General features: G+C 31.4%; 1 protein-coding gene and 2 pseudogenes across 1 annotated transcript in view; all 3 read left to right on the top strand.

Moving 5' to 3' along the window:
• CUNH9orf85 (chromosome unknown C9orf85 homolog) overlaps positions 1-18,614 on the top strand; it is a 41,097-nt gene extending 22,483 nt beyond the window's left edge. Inside the window, exons 2-4 of the mRNA XM_011371265.2 lie at positions 2,579-2,685; positions 16,435-16,548; positions 17,032-18,614. Coding sequence (XP_011369567.1) covers positions 2,579-2,685; positions 16,435-16,548; positions 17,032-17,182 — 372 coding nt within the window. The 3' untranslated portion in view covers positions 17,183-18,614. The remainder of the gene's footprint in view (positions 1-2,578; positions 2,686-16,434; positions 16,549-17,031) is intronic.
• LOC111746412 lies at positions 6,895-7,010 on the top strand (annotated as a pseudogene).
• Positions 18,615-18,702: 88 nt separating the features above from the next.
• LOC111746417 lies at positions 18,703-18,821 on the top strand (annotated as a pseudogene).
• The last annotated feature ends 3,619 nt before the right edge of the window (positions 18,822-22,440 follow it).

The following is a 22,440-nucleotide window of genomic DNA, read 5'->3' as shown; positions in this document are numbered from 1 at the left end:
GGATAACAACATTTACTATAAAATATGTATGAATTAATGGTGGCTAAGACAATTTTAAGACTTTATGTATAAATTAAGTAGGAGTATCATTTGATACACCTTAAGTTTATTCTAACTTTTTAAAAAATATATTCACTTAATAAATAAGATTTTCTTCTTTAAGTCTCCTAAGTTCAGTGGTATCTTACACTGACGGTTTTTTCCCTTTAAAGATCTGTAAAGAATCTTGTTAAATTAAATGATATTTAAAGGCTTTTGTACTTATAAAACTAAGTTTTGATTTTATATTTGGACATGCTTAAATCTTAACTTTAATAACCTATGATCTCCTACCATGAAGAACATGCTAAAATTGTTGCCAATTTTACAAGGTTAGTTGTAAACATCATAGGTGTAAGGTAGGATCACCATCTCCTTTGCCCCAAGCAAAATGATTCCTAGAACTAGAACTTAACTTTCATTGCTCACGTCCTCGGAATTCACTTTTTCTAGTTCGTCAAAATATAGCAAAACAAGGGGTACAGTTTTCGTTCTTTGTGCAACTATTTTTAAGTGAAAGTGCTATTCTCATTCTTACTGTCATTCATTTCTTACCACATGAAAATCAAGTTTAATTTTGTGGTAGTGCCTGTTAGTCATGTGAGCAGTGTACAACATCTCCATTTATACTGCTTCATACATCACTCATAGGACAAGTTCCCACAAAGACCTGTTTTGTTCTACTGTTGATCCACCCTAAATAAACCAGTTTCAAAACTATGTGCAGCTTTGTAAATCAAGATAAACTGGCCAGAGATTAGATACAGAAATAAACAAGAAACCAAATAATGCTTCCTAGTTAATAAGCAGAGTGTTACATATAATAAAATTGCAGGTAATGAAATGTTCTGCATTCTAAGAATATTCTAATTAGAAAGTTTATATAATATTCATATTGTAATCTTAGGTCAAGTCATTAGCTCGTTCCCATTATTGTTAGAGTTATGAAATGTAAATAACGCTTTTAGTAAGATATTCTAGGTGACAGAGGCCAGTGAGAACAAATGATGTAATGTGAACTTTAGTCCTGAGTATGTCTTAGCAAACTAAGTACCGTGATTGATAAGGAGTTTCATATTAGGCACAGATTTCCTTCTCTCTGGCAACAGTTAGCATACCACAGTAAGAAGAGATACAGCGGCATGAAAAGTTTATTTTCCTGGGGACTCTCCATATAGGTCAGGAAAAAAGAAATACTCATACACAATTCATAAGTAACAGAATTATGTTTTTCAGCACAGAGTTAGATTCAAATATAATATATTCACAGCTTAATTTATGGTGGTTTGAAAATATCCTTGAAATATTTCTCTTTGAATAAATGTTTTGTGACATTATTTTGCTTTCTTGTTTAGAACTTTAAAGAATATCAAGCACTGTTCAAAAGTTTTGTTTCAGATAATCTCTAAACATTGTGTTTTTTAACTCAGTATCAAATAACGTTCCAAAGAATACGCGTCTTTTGTGATGCTTTTCTTTTTCCTCTTGAGAAATTAAAAAAAAAAAAAAAAGAGAGAGAAACAAAGGAAGCAAAGAAAACTTAAAATGTCCTGAATTCATTATACTAACAATAAGCAAAGACGAGGCTTCCATGGGCAAGTAAATTAGATAATTCTCAGAGTACTTAGTGAAAATATATAATCTACATCCTGAGTCAAATGAATATGTCATAAAATATAAAACTATTGTGGCAAACACATGACATTTAAAAATTCCCCCTCCTCCTTAATTCCCAACACATTTTGGGAAGGAAGTTATAATAAAAGTTTTTTTTCCTATCATAAAGCCCTTTTGCCCACCACAGGCATTTACATGAACATATTTATTTTCTGTTTTGAAGAAACCGGATTAGCAAGGTAACTTTTCTAAAACATTTTTCTTTACATGAGAATACAAATGGATTAAATTGAATAATTAAATGCCTTCTTGCTTGCAGCTGCTTCTCCCTGGCATTCCTTTCTCGTTTCATAGTCTGCTCTCTCCCACAGACTGACATTCAGGACTTTTAATTTCTAAGTTTAATTTCTCATTTTTCAGTGGTAAGATTTGAATTGTCAAAAAGTAGTCTTCAAATATGAATTAAGTTTTCTTCTTTATTATTACATTTTTATTGAGGTATAATTTACGTACAGTAAAATGCACATACCTTAACTGTACAGTTTGAGTTTTAACATGTGTACACATCAGAGTTAGTGGTAAGGATTTTCTCAGAATACTCCGGCCTTGGGGAGGAGGGAGTGTTGGACACTCAAATACAATCAATTAAATAAATCCATTGTATTTCAGAAAAAAAAAAAAAAATACTCCTGCCAGGAAATTAAAAAGTTTCCTAGATGATTCTGAGTACATCAGTAAGAATCTTTGCTTTTGTAAAGAACCAAATTGAGTAATGTATGTAAACATACATAGTATATTATAAAATGTTACACAGATTAAAGTTAGGTTACCATTTTAAAAAAACTTTCTCGTGCCTTTTTCATGGGGTTTGCAATGCTGGCTCAGGTGAAATTCTCAATTCGCTTTTCTGTTTGTTTTTAAGAAAATTAATGCAAAACTTCACGATGGAGTGTGTCAGCGCTGTAAAGAAGTTCTTGAATGGCGAGTAAAATACAGCAAATACAAACCATTGTCAAAGCCTAAAAAATGGTGAGTTAAGTTTTTTAATTACCTTACCAGTATTATATATATCATAGCTTTTTATTTCATTCTCCGATTTTCAAAATTACCTAAATAAATATTAAAATAAATAGAGAAAAAAATTTCATTCTTTCATGTAGAATTTCATCTTACATGCTGAGTCTTGCTTTGTGAAGGCAAATAGATTGAAAAAGTGGATTCGTCATTCCCTGTCTCATTCTTTCATAAATAAATAATGCACCATTTTTTATAGAATCTTGTTCATAACAGGTGGATTAGGGCAGAGAAGAAGAAGTTTATTTTGTAAAAGTCCACCTTCCACTTATGAGGCAACAGTATTTACTATGGATCATCTTTACCAAGGAGATCTTAAAAGGGGTCTGACTTTTTAATTCAACCCATGAAGATTACTGAAAAGGCTTAGATGATCATAAATAAATCACTAGGTTGGTAACTTTTAATTTTATCCCTTTGAATATTTGAGTCTAAATGAAAAGATACTGGACTTTGTTTCTCATCCCTCTGTTCCTCACCGTTTTTCTATAATTCTGGGATTCTTTTATCAGCCTTATATATATACATCCTGGTCCTGCTCCCTTATATTCTTTAGCTCAGCTGAACAAGGACCATATTAGAGGTTGATTGCTGCCTAAAAGAGAAAAGTGATAATTCCAAATATAAAATTTAGCATTAATATATGTGATAGTGCTTTTACATTATGAGTTTAATTTGGTAGTCTGTATAGTATAGCTATTTAGAACACATATTTGTTCACTGTTGCTTTATTTTCCTTTTAGCTATTCTGTGGTGGCATCTTCCTTAAATATATTCCCTCTTCTTTTATTGGAGAAAATTTTACTTAAAGTTTGGAAGGTTGCCTAAATAATAAATATGAGAGAACCTTTGCTGTTAATTTTTACTGAAAAATGATATCAGACATTTTACAAATCTGTAAGTCAAGCTATAGGGTAATTTGTCTTCTCGAGAATATTTAACAGTTTTGAATTTTTTATTTTGGGTGGTTTATTTCACTTAAGATGCTTCTTTTTTAATACCAAAAGGTAAAAGCCTCAAGGAAGGATAGATTAGCTATTTAGATTTTTTTTTTTGTATTACACTTTTATAGCAGAATTTTTTTAGTTATTTATTATAGGTATAGTTGACTCCTTTAAGTTTCTCTCTATCTTTGAGTCTTTTTCATGTTCTCTAGCATTCCTCCATAAAGAAAACAATTTTAAACAAATCTGATAATTTTTATGCTCACTGGCCCAAATTACTAGTGGGGAAATTTGGCAACTGTTTATGTCCAATACTAGATTTCCATGAATGAATTAACTGTAGTCTCTACCATAAAAATTAGATGCTGATTATGTTAATAAACCATGTAGTTTTAGTTAATAGGCCTGCCTAATATAAGGTTTGTAGCTTTCTGAATATTTTAGCAAGTCTTTCTGTAAAGGTATTTTCAGATTTCATCACCAGTCTCTATTTTTCTCTTGGTAGCATTATTTCCTAAAAGAATTTGAAGTATAGGTAATAAATATTTACATAGCCATAGAGTTTTAATAGATTAGTATTATAACAAACAAAATTACTTAAAAACATTCCTGCCTTATCCATTATTTTAATATTAGTTTCTTTTGTATGTGCTGCATCTTATGTTTATCTTCATTATGAGTATTCTAGTATTTAAAAGATAATGTTGATTATTACAAATTTTCAGATGCTATGATTTGCTGTAAAATTTCTGAACTTAATTATTTCAGACAGCTCTTGGATTTTACATCTTTCTGTATATGGTCTTAATATTTTACAGCTCCAGAAGCATTTGTATACTTTAAATCCTGGAAGAACAAATATTTTCTTAAGAAGGAAACAAAGACTCACTTAAAAATAAAAAGAGACAGTGTTAATAGCAAATCTTATATATAGTTCCAGAAAACTTACAGCACAACAACCTTTAAGAATGGTTAGGTGTGAACACGTGGACCTAAAGGTCAGCAACTGTGTCCTGTCTTAGAATCATTGAAGTTCTTGAAGTCAGGGAAGTTCATGGTGATGTTGCCGCTACCTGGATAGTACAGTGTAACCCAGAGGCCTTTGAGAGACCTCAGCTGAGTCAATGAGATGAGGGCTCAGAGGACGTCAGGCGCTGCTATTCCACATCACCCTGGGGCAGATGTGGTTAGCCATAGAATTGTTCATAATAAATGCAAACAAGGGAAATAAAATATTGTATAAATCCCAAAATACAGATAACAAGACATTAATGCCTAAAGGAAAATCTCTAGGAATAAAGAAGCCTAAGCTAATGTAAAACAAATGGTGAATAATGAGACACTAAGAAACTGCTAGTTAAAATGTGGTCTGAACATGTTACTTACGAGGTCTCATACCTGGCCTAGAACATCAGGGATTTGAGATTATACTGAATATGTGACACATTAGGCATTTTGAAAAGTCTAGCTTTCAAACTCTAATCCAAAATTGAGAATCTTATAGAAAGAATAACTCATCTATAGCCACTTTGCTTTTTCTGCATATTAAAATTTGACCAACATTGTAAGAGTTTTAAATCCATTGATGAAAGATGCTGATGGTAGCATAAATTGTTTTGAAATTTTAAATGTTTTTTTCAAGCTAATTGCTTATAAATTAAATTTGTCTTTTGTTGGGATTTATATGACTATATCCTGCTTTTTTTATATATATATACATGTATCTACACAATAGATTTTACATTTAGATATTGAAATGCCTAAGCTGGTACTTAGAAACTTCTTATGTCTTGTATTTCAGGTAACTATGCAACCTTTTTTTCCTATTAATTTGGAAGTGTGGTAGGCAAATACCTGAATTTGTATTAGAATCTCTATCCTGCTTCTTTTCTCCTCCTACCCGTGAAAGAAAAATTCACCAGTAATACAGTGAGCTCATGTTTAATATTGTTATAGTAATAAAAGAGAAAGGGGAAACTGATATCAACAGCAACAGGCCACGAACAGATTGGAGTCTGAGGTTAGAATTGGTCCTGTTAAGTCCTCTATATCTGCAGCTCTCAACTGGGAAGGGAGGATTTCGCCCCACAGGGGACATTCGGGAATATCTAGAGACAGTTTTGATCATCATGACTAGAAGATCTGGGAGGGATGGTACTGGTATATAGTGGGTAGAGGCCAGGGATGCTGCTAAACATCCTACAGTACATAGGACAGCCCCCACCGCAAAGACCTATCCAGCCCAACATGTCAATAGTGTCTTGGTTGAGAAACCCTGGTGTGTACAAAATAAATAGATACTCATAGGGCCAAGCCACTGAAATGTTATATATATCTTAGGTCATTGGTTTTCAGACTTTTCAGCTGTAGACTTCTTGACAAAAATAAAAGCTTACCCAGAAGTCTGTTGAACACAACAGGCCAAAAGAAAACTGTCCTGAATGAGGAGAAGGGAGCCCAGGCCTTAAATGCCACAAGAAGAATGTTGATTGAAAGTAGATTTCATCCTAAAAATAATTCAAGTGAAAGAGGAGTAACTGGTGTAGTAACATGCCTTCGAACCAACATTGCACTAGGGTCATCTGGCCTAACATTTTGATGACGTGGGGGGCTTTATGCATAAAACACTTTGCTTTTCATTAAATCTTTTCGTTAAACAAAGTCACTCCCCCTGAGGGTCTGGTTTTCACATCCATGTATTTAGCACTTCCTGACTGATAATTTTAAAATGTATTGCCTCTTAATTTTTATTCTCACTGACTGCCACAGTAGTATGTAGACAATGGAATATCGTATATATATATTTAGCCTTAAAAAGGGAGGAAATTCTGTCACAGGCTACAATATGGATGAGCCTTTAAGACATTATGCTTAGTGAAATAAGCCAGTTGCAAAAAGAGAAATACTGTATGATTCCATTTATATTAGGTTATCTAAAATAGTCAAATTTATAGCAACGGAAAGTAGAATAGTGGTTACCAAGGGCTGGCAGAAGGGGACAAGGCGGGTTGTTTAATGGGTACAGAGTTTCAAACTTTTGTGGTGAGAGTTCTGGAGATTGGTTGTACAACAGTGTAAATGTGCTTAACACTACTGTACTGTACACTTTAAAATGATTAAGATGGCAGATGTGGTTCCATAGTGTAGTGGTTAGCATGTCTGCTTTGTTCGTGTACGCAGAAGATCCTGGGTTTGCACCGCAGTGGAGCCACGGTCCATGGTCTGTGGCCATGCCACCCTGAACAAGCCTGATGTCTGATCTCGGAAGCTGAGCAGGGTCGGGCCTGGTTAGTACTTGGGTGGGAGACCACCTAGGAAGACCAGGTGCTGTAGGCATAAATAATAATAATAAAATAATTTAAAAAATAAAAAGTAAAATAATTAAGACGGCAAATTTTATGTTATGTTTTTTTTACCAACACCAAAAAATAAATTAGGTAGGTAGGTAGGTAGATAGATAGATAGATAAACTTTAAAAAAAAAAAAAGGATTGCTGGTTTATACAAGATTATCTTGAAGGTCTTAGTTTGGCCAATTTGGTTAGATTAGAAAAAAAACTTTGTATAAAAAGAGGACACGCATGTGGTGATCCATAACATTAATCAATGTTGCTTGTGAAAAAAATTTTCTGTATACTTTGAATATACATTTAATGAAGAGAAAACGAGACTGATAATATATGTTACGTGGTCGACTATCTATACTTTAAAAAGTGGGTTGACCATTATTATTTTTTGTTCTTTTATCAAACAAAGGTAAACATTGTTATATATTGCAATATTATCAGTACTCTCCATGTATACCAGTGTATGATAAATAAACTATATGCTTTGTCTTCTTTTGTTATGCTCTTCAACTCCAGCATTTCTTATAATAGGTTGAGTCTCTGATGATTAATCAGTGATAATGTCACCACATTCCAGGAGTATTAAGATGTGCTGGAGTGGAGTTTTAGTCATAGGTGGTTCTTTTCTTGTCATGTTGTAGTGTGTGGTGACTGTTAACTCTGGCTTTATTCTTGCCTGGGACCTTGTCCTTTAATATTTAAAGGTAAAAGTGGAGTTTTATTTTATCAATTGTTCAACAGTGCATGAATCCTATTTTTTGACATTAAGATTGATACAGCAAGCTTTGATTTAAAATTGCCTGCCTTAAAGTGTAATAATTGTGATTTTTCTCTTTTTTTTCTAAAGTACTTTTGGTCAGTGGTAAATATTTTGTGTTCTTTTTAAGAATTAATCTAATAAAATATACTGTTACAATAAGAAGAGATAGAGTGATCCCTCTACTTATTTTCAAACATATCATTTAGGGACACAGGGATGTGAATTGTAACTTCTCAGTTTTTGGAATTTGGGGATAGTGTTTCTTTAAAAGCATTTTCAAGGTAGCATATGATGTAATTCCTTAGTATAGTTACAGAATCTTTCTACATTAGCACAGATTACTTAGAGCCACTGGAGGAAGTGTGACTTATGGAACTCTGTTGATGTTAAGTTTCTGTTATTTGTACACCAAGGGTGGAGTACCACAGCTCACTGTTTACAAAAGCACCTAGTCATCACATATGTGAGAGTATTATTATCAGTGGAGCTGAATTATGATAAAGGTTAAAGTGTAATAATATAACAAGGAAATGAAGGTAGTGCCAGAAAAGTTATAGCAGGATTATATCTGTTGATATCTATTGTATTATATTTGCAAACTGACATTTTAAAAATAATTATTTAATAAATAATATGAATATAAACAACATAGGCCCATTAAGTGTTAATATTAATAACATTTTATGAAAAATAACTTTCAAAACAAAATTATTAGACAAATGGCATTGTTTTACATTTTTACAAATGTCTTTAGTGTCCAGCTAGTAGAAGGAAAAGGAAAGAGTAAACTTTAAAAGGAATAAATGTAAATTTTAATAGTCTTTTCCAGATAATTTTAGAAATTCATCTTTGATACTATATCAAATTTCAACAAGTGGCAGTTTCCTAAAGGTTAGTTACAATGTAGAATCTGAAACCACATCAATGAACACTTTATATGCTGTTAAGCTAAACTGGTCTGTCTTGTACTTGGGATGGATCTTTCACTTATGGATGATTTTCCATTTGCTCATTTAGAAAATATTAGTTCACTGAGTTATACAGATCTTCCAAATGTTGATATGTTTTATTATACAATATAAAAAGTCATGCTGCTACCATAATGATGTCACTTAAAAGTATATGGGATTTTTATTTTTGCTTTTTAACTGTGAGTTTGTGAAAGTGATGAATATGGTGATTACTAATACAATGTGGTGGCACTGTCTTTGTTCATGCTAAGGTACCAGTACTTTTAGTATTCATTATAAGAATGAGATTCAAAGAAGTTAAAGTGACTTTCAAAGATTGTATAGAAAAGATATTGAAGCTGGGCTAGAATCTAGGTCTTCTGTTTCCCAAATCAGTGCTGTTTTCAAAATAATATTTTCTACTATTTATGGTGGTCTATTTAACACTTCAGATTTTTTTCCCCTGATTTCATCCTTAAATATGCAGTGAACATTTTTTATCTTTTAATTACTTTTCTTTCCTTTTGTATTTTTCATTGTAAAAAATTACAAATTTTGTAACATTTAAAAAAGTGTACTACTGTCTCCTTTGTTAGTAAATATTGTTTATGGGTACAACCTGTGTTTTTCTTTGACCACAGTTTCCACTAAAATGATTAGTAGTGGTATATGAATGGTCAAGATTGTTTGATTTTTCTTAGAAATTATATTCCATGGAGAAATTAAAAGAAGGCAAAATCATCATTATTTTAACATCTCTGAATTTCTCTTAGCAGTGTACTCACAAAATTTTTAAAGTATAGCCATCTTCAAGAGAAATTAGGTAAAATTTATATTTAGTTGAATTGTTTTCCTTACTATATGTATTTTGTAATAAAGAAAACCCACAGAAGTGATTAAATAACTTGCAGTTATGTTAAAAGACATTTCAATATACTTCACAGATTTTATGACAACTTTGAATGCATATCTCATTAAAATCGTATCTAAATTATTCCATGCTTACAATCAAGATTCTTTAGCTAGATAAATAAATGTATTAAAGTGAAAAAAAATCCAGAAACTCAATTACTTTCAGCTCTTCTCTTATTCTCCCAGTGAGGATGTAAAGCATGGATTAAGAGTTTTGAAAGAGAAGGCACACAAAGCTCCCACTTCTGTGACAGAGAAACTGGAGGGTTGTAAATATCTATAAATTTATATAGTTTATTTAGACGTCTATAAATTTATATAGTTTATTCTTACATTTATAAAAAAGAAACATGTCATTTTAACAACGTGTATATATCTCTTTGTAAATAGGTATATTTATAGTCAGTCACAAAGGTAGTAGACCAATAAAACCTGTTTTTCAGAATTAATTTAAATTTGAAAAGAGCATAATTGCTTTCAGCAATAGAATTCCTTCCCTTCTCAGAATTGGCCATTACAGTCTCAACCAGCTACGGGAACAATGGAAAATCCCCTGATCAAGGCAGTATTACTTTGATCTAGTCAAGAGTTCTCAAGTTGTGTGCATAAGAATGTCTTGAAGAGTTTGTTTAACAGGCAGATTCTTGGGACCCAGCCCCAAGATTCTGATTACATAAACAAGAGGTGAACCATTAATCTGCATTGTAATAAGCTTTGCAGGTGTTTGAGCCTGTGTTAAAGTCACTGTTTTGGGGACTCGTTGGCTAGAGAATGTGGAATCCGTGATCTTTTGACTTCAGATTCCAAAACGGAATATCCCATTTTTAAGCCTATTTTGCATGTAAGTTTTAACATTAACAGTTTGGTAAATACAATTTTGTCTCCGAATTAGCAATTTTGAATACTTAAGGATTGGTTTACCTCTGGAGTCCGTGGTATAAAAACATATATTTAGAAATGAAAGTGTTCTAATTTTCTTGAAGCTTAGGTGAACCTAACCAAGATGAACTTTTTTAAAAAATTATTTTAAAATTTTAAAAAATGGAAGCCAAGAACACGGTGAAAGATATCTTTATTTGAATTATTATAACTTTACCTGTATGCGTTCTAATGGCATACATTTTTAAATCTATTTTTTATTGTAGACTAATTAAGTAAAGCTTTTTAGAAAGTCACAACAACATACCAAATAAATTAACACAAAATTTTAATAATTATTTTCAATTAGATTGTAATTTAGGGTTCCTTTTAGATTTTAACTTATTTTTCCCAGTCAAGTGTTTTGAAGGTGTAATTTACATGCAGTAAAATTCACCTTTATAGTATATAGTATTAAAAACAAAATTCAACTATTTTCAGTTTCATTGATTACTGTTCATATCAATATTTCTTCCTTTTGTTTGCTTTGAGTTTAATTTACACTTCTTTTTCTGCTTTCCTAAGGTAGAACTTTAGATAGTTCTTGTTCAGTATAAACATTTAATTATATAAATTTTCCAAGAATTTCTTTAGCTCTCTTCTACAGATTTTGATAGTTTTCATTGTCTATCAATCAAAATATTTTCTAATTTTTCCTGTGATTTCTTCTTTGACTTGTAGGTTATTTAGAAGTGTTCAATTTATAGATACTTGGACATTTTCCAGATATTTTTCTGTTATTGATTTCTAGTTAATTTCACTGTGGTAAGAGAATGTACTTCATATAATAAGTTTCAGGTTATTTATTTTTTTAATTTATTAGGATTGATTTTACGGCTCAGAGATGGTCCATCTTGGAGAATGTTTCATATGTGCTTGAAAAGACTATCTTGCCCTTGTTGGGTGGAGTGTTCTAGAAACGTCAGTTTGGTTGATAGTCTTCTATAAATCATTCGTTTTATATTTTTATTGATTTTTTTTGTCTGTTTACCCCATCAGTGATAGAGAATTGTTGAAGTCTCTAGTTGTAATTGTGGATTTGTCCATTTCTCTTTGTAGTTCAATAGTTTGCCTCATTTATTTGAACATTCTTTAAGGTGCATAAAATTTAGGATTATTGTGTGTTTTTGGAAGATTGATTCCTTTATATCATGTTAATATTTTTTTTTTTAGTGGAGGTTTTTTTTTTGCTTGGAAGTCCATTTTGATAATAATGTAGCCACGCCAACTTTCTTTTGATTAGTGTTTGTATATTTTTTCCTTGTCCTTCTACTTTTAACTATATATTTATGTTTAAAGTGGATTTCTTATATCTTGTATCTCTCACCCCATGTTTTTCTGATTTCTCACATTTCCACTTGACTTTTCATAAACATAACATTAAATCTTTATTAAGATTGAAGTCACATACTGCATAGTTCATCCATTTGAGTATACTTCTCAGTGATGTAGTATATCAGAGTTGTGCAACTGTCACAGCAATCAATTGTGAACATTTTTGTTTTCTCAGAACCCTATGCTCATTAGCAGTCAGTCTCTATTTCTTCCAGTCCCCCTTACCCTTTGCTTTCTTTCTCTAGATTTGCTGATTTTGGACACTTCACATAAACAGAATCATACAATGTATAGTCTTTATGACTATTAATTTAATTAACATAAATTTTTCAGATATGTTCTAACATTTATTAGTACTTAATTCTATTTGTATTACTAAATATTATTGCATTGTCTAACTATATATTTTATATTTTCACTCATTAGTTGATGGACTTTGGGATTGTTTCCACTTTTTTTGGCTATTACAAATAATGCTGCTATGAACATTTCATGTTTATATATGTGTTTACATATGTTTTCAGTTCTCTTGGGTATATATCTAAAACTGGAGTTCTTGGGTTATTTGTTAACTATATTTAACTGAGGAGCTGCCAAATTGTTTTCAAAAGTGACCATTTCTTTTTACTTCCCACTAGCAATATAATGGTTCAGATTTCTCGACATCCTTACCAACACTTGTTATTGCCCTTCTTTTTGATAATTAGCATCCCAGTGGGTGTGAGATGGTATCTCATTGTGATTTTGATTCACATTTCCCTGGTACCTAGCGATGTTGAGCATCTTCTTATATGCTTCTTGGACATGTATATATCTTCCTCGTGAAAATGTCTATTCAGATATTTTACTTATTTTTAATTGAGTTATTTATGTTTTTATTACTAAGTTATAAGTTCTTTATATAGTCTAAAAACACATTTCTTACCAGATTTGACTTGAAAATGTTTACTCTCATTCAGTAGGGGTTTCATTTTACTTTCTTGATAGTGTCCTTTGATGCACAAAAGTTTTTAATTTTTTTTAATTGAGGTATAATTGACATGTAACACTATATTAGTTTTAGATATATAATATAATGATATGATATTTGTATACATTGTGAAATGATCACCAAGATTAAGTCCAGTTAATATCCATCACCATACATAGTTACAAAAATTTTTTTTCTTGTGATGAGAACTTTTAAGATTTATAGTCTTAGCAACTTTCAAATCTGCAGTACAGTATTAACTGGTCACCATGTTGTACATTGTATCCTCATGACTTATTTATTTTATAACTGGAAGTTTATACCTATTGACCCCCTTCATCCATTTTACCTACATTCCACCCCTGCCTCTGACAACCAATCTGCTGTCTGTATCCATGCACTAGGTTTTGTTTTGTTTTGTTTTTGCTTTAGTTTTGGATTCTACATATAAATGAGATCATATGATATTTGTCTTTCTCCATCTGACTTATTTCACTTAGCATAGTACCCTCAAGGTCCATACATGTAGTTGTAAATAGCAAGATTTTCTTTATTTTTATGGCTGAATAATATTCAGTTATACATATATACCACATTTTCTTTATCCATTTATCCATTCATGGACACTTAGGTTGTTTCAATTTCTTGGCTTTTATAAATAATACTGTAATGAACATGGAAGTTAGTGTCTTCTTTATACATATAAAGAAATGGAATTATATATACCCTGAAGTGGAATTGCTGGATCTTATGATTGTTCTATTTTTAATTTTTTAAGGGACCTCCATATTGTTTACGTAGAGGCTGCACCAATTTACATTTTCACCAACCGTGCACAAGAACTCTCTTTATATTCTCACCAACACTTGTTATTTCTAGTCTTTTTGATAATAGCTTCTTGAAGGGATATCTCATTGTGGTTTTAAATATCATTTCCCTAAGAATTAATGATGTTTAGCATCTTTTCATATGCTTTTTGGTCATCTGTATGCCTTTTTTGAAAAAATGTCTATTCAGATCCTCTGCCCATTTTTAAATCAGATTGTTTTTGCTATTGAGTCGTATGAGTCCTTTGTACCTTTGGATATTAACCCTTGACAGATATATGACTTGCAAATATTTTCTCCCATTCAACAGATTGCCTTTTTATTTTGTTGATGATTTCCTTTGCTGTATAGAAGCTTTTTAGTTTCATGTAGTCTCACCTGTTTAATTTTTATTTTGTTGCCTTTACTTTTGGCGTCAAATCCAAAACTCGTTGCTAAGACTGATGTTAATGAGCTTACAGCCTATGTTTTCTTTTAGTTTTATGGTTTCAGGTCTTACATTCAAGTCTTTAATTCATTTTGAGTTAATTTTTTTGTGCGGTCTACAGTTGTGGTCCAGTTTCATTCCTTTGCATGTGGCTGTCCAGCTTTTCTAACATCATTTATTAACGAGACTGTTCTTTCCCTATTGTATATTCTTGGCTTTTTTTAATCATAAATTAATTGACCATATATGCGTGGGTTTATTTCTGGGGTCTCTATTCCATTGATGTATGTGTCTCTTTTTATGCTAATATCATACTGTTTTGATTACTATAGCTTTGTAATATAGTTTGAAATCAGGGAGCACGATGCCTTCAACTCTGTTCTCCTTTCTCAAGATTGCTTTGGCTATTAAAGGTCTTTTATGGTTCTATACAAATTTTAGAATTGTTTGTCCTATTTCTGTGAAAAATGCCATTAAGATTGTGATAGGGACTGCATTGACTCTGTATATTGCATTGGGTAGCATGGACATTTTAACAATATACAGATATATACATAACATTCTATCCTAAAGCAACAGAATACAAATTCTTCTCAAGTGTGTGAAAAATTCTTCAGGATAGGTCATATGTTAGGTCACAAAATAAGTATTAAAAATTTAAGAAGATTAAAATCAAGCATCTTTTCCAACCACAGTGGTATTTTAGTGAAATTCCACTTCTAGGTATTTTAGTGAAACTGGTGAATTCACTAATTTGTGGAGAATAAACAACATGCTACTGAACAACCAATGGGTCAAAGAAGAAATAAAGAGAGAAATAAAAAAAATACCCTGAGACAAAAAAAGAATGAAATACAATATACCAAAACTTGTAGGATGTAACAAAAGCCATTCTAAGAGTTCACAGCAATAAATGTTTACATCAAGAAACTAGAAAAATCTTAAACTTGACTCTACCTCAAGGAACTAGAAAAGAGGAACAAACAAAACACAAAGTTAGTGGAAGGAAGGAATTAACTAACATAGCTCAACAGAAATAAATGAAATAGAAACTAAAAAGACAATAGAGATCAAGAAAACCTCGTTATTTAAAAACATAAACAACAACAACAAAATAAACAAATAGACAAACCTTTAGCTAGACTCACCAAGAGAGAGGACTGAAAATCAGAAATAAAAGAGGAGATGTTACAACTGATACCACAGAAATTCAGAGAATCATAAGAGATGACTGAACAATTATACACCAACAAATTTGACAATCTAGAAGAAATGGATAAATTCTTAGAAACCTACAACCTACCAAGACTGAATCATTAAGAAAAAAGCTGAACAGACTGATTGCTAGAAAGAAGATTGAATCAGCAATAAAAAATCTCCCAAAAAACAAGTGCAGGATTAGACAGCTTCACTGGTGAATTCTACCAAACATTTAAAGAAGAATGAATACCAACCCTTCTCTCAACTCTTTGAAAAACTAGGTGGGAATGCTTCTAAACTCTTTTTATGAGGCCGGCATTACCGATACCAAAACCAGACAAGGATGCCACAAGAAAATAAAATTACAACCCAATAGCTTGATTAATATAAATGCAGAAATCCTCAACACAATATAAGCAAACTGAATTCAACAATACATTAAAAGGATCATATAGCATGATCAAGTGGGATTTATTCCAAAGACGCAAGGATAGTTCATAATCTGCAAATCAATGCTATATATTATGTTAACAGAATGAAAGATAAAAATAATATAATTATATTAATAGATGCAGGAAAAGCATTGGATAGAATTCAACATCCATTTATGATAAAAACTCTCAACAAAATGGGTGTAGAGGGAAAGTACTTTACCATAATAAATGCCATGTACAACAAGCCGACAACTAACATTATATTCAACAGTGAAAAGCTGAAAGCTTTCAGGAACAAGATCAGGACAAGACAAGGATGCCCACTCTCACCACTTTTATCAATATAATATTGGAAGTTCTGGCCAGAACAGTTATGCAAGAAAAAGAAATAGAAGGCATCCAAATTGGGAAGGAAGAAGTAAAGTGTCACTATTTGCTGATGACATTTTTTTTAAGTTTTAAGAAGGTAGATAAATCTCAAGTACTATTACTTTGCATCTGTAAACTGCTTTTAGAAATGCTTAATAATTAATCTAAAGTGACATAAATATCTGAGGTTCAAATCTAAGTGTTTTGATATTTAGGCTTTTACCTATACATTTAGTCACACCCCCTCATTTCATCAAATAAATCTTAGGTAATTAGTGAAGAATAATATTTGATTTCGTTTTTCACTTTTAGTGTGAAATGTTTACAAAAGACAGTAAAGGATTCTTATCATATAATGTGTAGACCATGTGCCTGTGAACTTGAAGTCTGCGCAAAATGTGGAAAGAAAGAAGACATTGTTACTCCGTGAGTATTTCTTTTTATGTTTGGGTTTTACTCTTTTAGTAATTGATACGTGAATTTTTTCAAAGGAAACATTCAATAGCTGTAAGAATTTTAATTTACAATATATCACACTAATGTAGACTTTTTCTACTTCACAGGAAAAAGTCAATTGTTTGTTAAATTTTTCTATCATTACAATAAAAGTGAAACTACATTTTTAGAAAATTAAAATATTTATCCATGAGGTTTATATTCATTATTCATTACAAAAGACTTGCTTATTATATAACTACTTTCTTTAATGGCCATCATGTCTTAATTTATTTGAGCTTACTTTATTGATAACAGTATTATAATTATTTGGATCAAGTTAGTCTTTAAGTATCTTTTTCTCTATATGTATTTCATTAGGCTTCTGTTAATCAAGAAATGTAGTGTAAAGTTCTTTTTGATCTACACAGTTAAATAATGAAAATCTGAGAGAGTTTTTCCTTTCATCTTTAGGTTTAATGAAGAAACAAAACAGACAGAAAATACTGAAAATAACCTACGTTCCAACTGCAGAAGAAGCTGCAGAAATAAAGAAAAAAGTGATGAAGATTTAGAATTTGATATTGATTTAGATGACTCAGAAGATGACAATCATATAGATTAACTTAATTATATTAAAAGTCAGTTTGAAAACATGAAATTCTGAACAACTTTTGACTTTTACAAAGTCGTACCTTCCCTCAAAAAATACTATGAAATCCTAATGAGGAAATTGAAAAAACTTACAGAAAATGACAACACTTATACATGGACAATATAAATTGTGTATGATTTTTGAATAATTATAAAACTTTCAGAGTTTTCTTATAATAAATATTTAAGTAGCATATGCTGGAATATCTGCCAAAATGAGTACTGAGCTTTATCGCAGTTCATGGGAATTATTTAGAAGAATATACTATCTAATATCAAAGTTGACAAGATCTAGAATTGACGGTTCTGTAAGAACTATCTCCATGGAAAAATCAGATGACATTATTTATATTACTAGCTTCAAAAATTGATTCTCAGTATATACCTTTTGATAAATTGATCTCAAGTAAATGGCCCACATAACAAAAGCCCCTTTATGTTTGATTATTATAAAGCACAAAGTTTATTTTTTAAATGATTTTTTCTTTGAAAGTATTTTTATGTACCTCATCACATTTCCTTTACCTGTTTTCTTTTGTAAAATATACATAGGAAAAAATGTGTAAAATACATATGTATAGTTTAACAAATAATTATAAAGAAAAATCATACATCTATCACCCAGATGAAGAAACTGCTCCTAAACAGTATAAATTGGCTCTGTCTGATTTTTTTAATTCTTTGTTTTTATTTTGAAAAATCTCAAGTCTACAGAAAAACAACAAAATAGTACAATAAACTTTTGTATACTCACATAGATTCATATTTGTCAACTTTTTGCTACAGTTTTCTTTGTATCTGAATAGACAGACAAGGATATTATTTGCTGAACCATTTGAAAATAAGTGGCAGGCATTGGTTTTGAACTTTTTATGAATAGACATATTATGTATGCATGTTATTTTGTATCTTTTTATTTTAGTATGGAATTTGTGAGATTGATTCATGTTGCAAGAGCTCTGATTTGTTCATTTTACATTACTTTGTTTTATTCCATTGTATTTACATATCATAATTTACTTATACTCTTTAATATTAAGAGACATTTGAGTTATCTCACATTTTTCCTATTAAAAACAATACTACCGTGAGCAGTATTATATGCGTTTTTTGGTACACATATCTTGTTTCTTGGTACACATTTTTGTGTATATGTATGTAGTCGTGGTAGATGGCATCAAACGTGTGTCTTCAGTAATACTAAATGCTGCCAAGCTGTCTTTCCAGAAGGACTGTTATTTCCTTTCCCCATGGCAATGTATTAGAGTTCCAGTGCTCTGCATCCTTTCCAATACTTGGTATCAGACATTTAAATTTCTGCCAATTAGATATGTGTGCAACGTATGTCTTTGCTTTGTTAATTTGTATTTCCCTGATTACTAATAAGCTTGAGCTCTTTTTAATGTTTATCGACCATTTAGTTTTTGGATAATAGATGATAGTAAGGAACTGTTTTGGTGAAGTGTAGTGATATTTAAGAAATGTATACTGAACTACGGCCATGCCACCCTGAACACGCCCGATCTTGTCTGATCTTGGAAGCTAAGCAGAGTTGGGCCTGGTTAGTACTTGGATGGGAGACCACCTAGGAAGACCAGGTGCTGTAGGCTTAAAAAAAAGAAAATGTATACTGAAATATTTAAGTGTGTAATGTCAGTTTACTTTAAAATATTTCAACATAAGAAAATAAAAATGTAGATAACATTACAATGGAATAAATTTGTTACCTAGGAATAAATTTTTAAAATGAAGAATTCTGTTGACAAAAATATAAAATCTTATAAAGACATTAAAGATAATGGAGACATAAATGGAGAAAGATAAAAGTAAGTGGAGATACCGTGTTCATTATGTGGACGTCTCAAGAGTCTAAATTTATAGTCTTAGAGAAAGTTTCTTTCCCAATTTATGTGGCTTGCCTTTGAATATAAATTTATTTCCTGACCTACAACATAACTTTTGTGGTTAAAGAGACAACTAAATTATTATTAGACCTAGCATAAGTTCTTTCCATCTGAATGAATTATAATTTCTCAGATTACTTTATCAGGAGAGAAATTTAACAAAGAGCATCACCTAGTGACATGTATTAAAATCTGCATTTCATTGTTTAGTACTAAGAAAGGTGGTTTTGTTTTCTTTTAAATAGACTTAAATAAAGTTGTTATATTTTCTTTTATTTCTTTAGGAATTATCCTTTTTAATCTAAAATTTTTTTTTTTATTGGAACTCAGCATGGTTCTGAATTCTGGTTCAGTTAGTGATTAGCTGTATGACTTAGTACAAATTAGTTCATTTTTCTGTACCTTGGTTTCCATGTTGTTGATAGAATTAAATACATTAATATGTAAAATTAATGTATTTAATGCTTAGAACCTATAAAAGCACTATATAATTGATATTATTATTGCTACTATGTGATTTTGTACATGTATATAAATTCATTAGTAATTAAGACATTAATTTGGTTGTTTGCCTAGATTCTGTAAAAGAAATATATCTATATTTCCCCCCATGTATATGGAATGCAGAATATGTATGTATGGAATCCTGTTACTTGCAGATCCATGCTATCTGGTTCCAGAGGGGTGATGGTGGTAGTGGTGGTGTTTTGTATTACATTGGTACTATTGCCCTATAGTACCAATGTAATACATGTCAAAAGCATTTTTAAAAATAAATAGAGAAAACTATTTTATGGAAGACATGAAATGAACAGGTTATTTGGCGACTAAAAAGACTTGGAATGATATTGGAAATAATATAAGTAACATTCATTTCTTCAATAAATCATGGAGCACCTATGTGTGCAAAGCACTGTTCAAGATACTTGGGGTATAACAATCAGTAAAACAAAGATACCTATCCTTTCTGAGATAAACTTTCAGTGGATGGAGACAGACAATAAGCAATAAACATAAGTAAATTAGAAGGCAAAAAGTGCTATGGGAAAAAAAATAAGGCAGGACGATTGGAGGTCTAAAGGCATGGATGGGGTGAGAAGTGGGCTATAATTTTTAAATAAGATGTCTAGGGAGACATGGGGAAGAATGTTTCAGGCAGAAGAAACAGCCAATAAAGCAAGTTGTGCCAGCTGTGTTCAAGGAACAGCAAGGAAGGGAGTGATTAAGTTACAGAGTCCTAAGAAATAAAGATCAGGGAAGGTAATGGAAGGCAAGATCACGTTAAACCTGCGTTTAAAATGTTTTTTATCTTTGGTTTTCATGTATGTAACTACGATTTCAAAGGTGTGAATTTCTTATTTATGCTATTTAGGGTTTTCTGAGTTCCTCCAATCTTGGTCAATGTCCTTAAACAGATTTGGAAAATAGTGGGCCATTATTTTTTCTAATATTGCTTTTGCTTATTCTCGCCTCTCCTTGGAGCACACTCCAATTACATTTACTGTTAAACCTTTTTGACTATGTCCCATGACTTTCTCGTGCTCTGCTTTCTTTTTTTCATTCTTTTTTCCATTCTGCGCTTCAGTTTGTATGTTTTCTATTGAACTCTCTTTGCATTTATTAATTCTGTCTTCTAGATAAATAGGATTAGTGTGTTCAGTCTGCTTTTAAACCCATCTAATAAATTTTTAACTTCAGATACTGAATTTAACAGTATCAATGTTGATCAAATGTCAAGTTGATTCTTTTTTATAGATTTTAATTTTATTAAAATACTGCAAATTATATATCTTGTGCATCTTTGTTTTTAAATATTAATCATAGGTATTTTGAACTCCTTTTCACTTTTGTTTGCTTTTATTATTTTATCTTGATTATTAATCCCTTTCCCCTGCTTTGCATGTCTAATAATTTTTATTATATGCTAGAAATTGTGAATGATAGATTACAGAGGCTTCCTGTAAAAATAAATTACTGTGGTTCGCTTTGATCCTGTCAAAACTTGGGTTTAAGCTTTGTTAGGGGTGAACTATTTTTTTCACACTTATTTCTAAATTTCCTTATTTCCATCTCTTACTCCTCGATTACTTTCTTTATTCCTAGGCATGTATTTTCTGGGGTCTTAATTCCAAGGCTGTTCACCTTGGTATCTCCACTCTGTGTAAGCCCAAACTCCAGCACTGTGTGACCTCTGTTAAGTCTCTGCCTAGCTCACAGCCTCTTGGCAGCTGTTTTCTTCTGGGACTCTTAGAGTTGTGCCTTGTGTGTATTCAGCTTAAGAGGCTGAAGAGTGACTAGAGAAGTAGAAGGAGAATCAAGAAAGGGTGTCCTGGAAGGCAAGGTTTACATGTATTGAGTGCTTACTGTATCCTGGCACTGTGCTAAACTAACTCCTTTACCTGATAAGCTCATTGAATGTTCATGTAGTGATAACTATCATTTTCCACATTTATATGTGAGAAATTGGGTTAAATAATTTGGCATACAGTCAAAAAGTGTTGGGCTTATAGGTTTTGAATTTAGATATCAATCTCAGAACCTATTTTGCATATTAGGGTTAGTATGCATAAGAATAATATGTGAGTTGCTGATTGGATAACTCCACTATTTTCCATACCACTATTCCAGGACTCTGATGACAGTCCCACTGTCATGCTTTCATTTCCATTATTTTAGACAATTTAGAGCTTTTTTTCTTTCTTTTTTTTTCTTTCTGAAGAGCCAGTGGGTTCTGGACATCATTAGAGACTGCTTAGGTCTTTAGCTACTGCTGATACAACTGAATTCACATCACTTTGTTTATTCCCCCCATGACTGCTGATTTTCACATATGAATTATAACACCTGTAATTTTTTTTTTAATTAGGTGATATCACTTTATTGTGAGACCTACTTGTCATAAGATAATAAATAATAAACCTACGATTCAAACCAAGTCTGTACGGCCCCAAAGCCTATATTATTTCAACCAGATTTATGCAAAATTACAAGCGTTTCACATTCCTAGATGTTTTGTAAGTGAAATTTGTAACATTCTTAACACCCTTATTCCTTTCGTATGTCCTCTTTTCTAGGTCTTTTCCTTCCCTTGTAACATCATCCTGTATTGAATGATTGCGCTGTTCAAAAGCTACATTTTTAAAAAATAAAAAGTTCGTAGATATCCTCCATATAACTTGCGGCATAGAATTTTTGTCACTCATTCAGATTTGTTAATAATATTGAAGGTTGTAAGACCCGTTTTCCACGTTGTTTCTCTAGCAATCCTTATAGAGTCGGGAGTATGTTGGGATTATTTACTCAGCTCTATACTAATGGGTCCCAC

The sequence above is a fragment of the Pteropus vampyrus genome, unplaced genomic scaffold (assembly GCF_000151845.1).
Source record: "Pteropus vampyrus isolate Shadow unplaced genomic scaffold, Pvam_2.0 Scaffold186, whole genome shotgun sequence".
Lineage (NCBI taxonomy): Eukaryota > Metazoa > Chordata > Mammalia > Chiroptera > Pteropodidae > Pteropus > Pteropus vampyrus.
The sequence above is the reverse complement of the archived record's forward strand: the minus strand, read 5'-3'. Positions and strand labels throughout refer to the sequence as shown.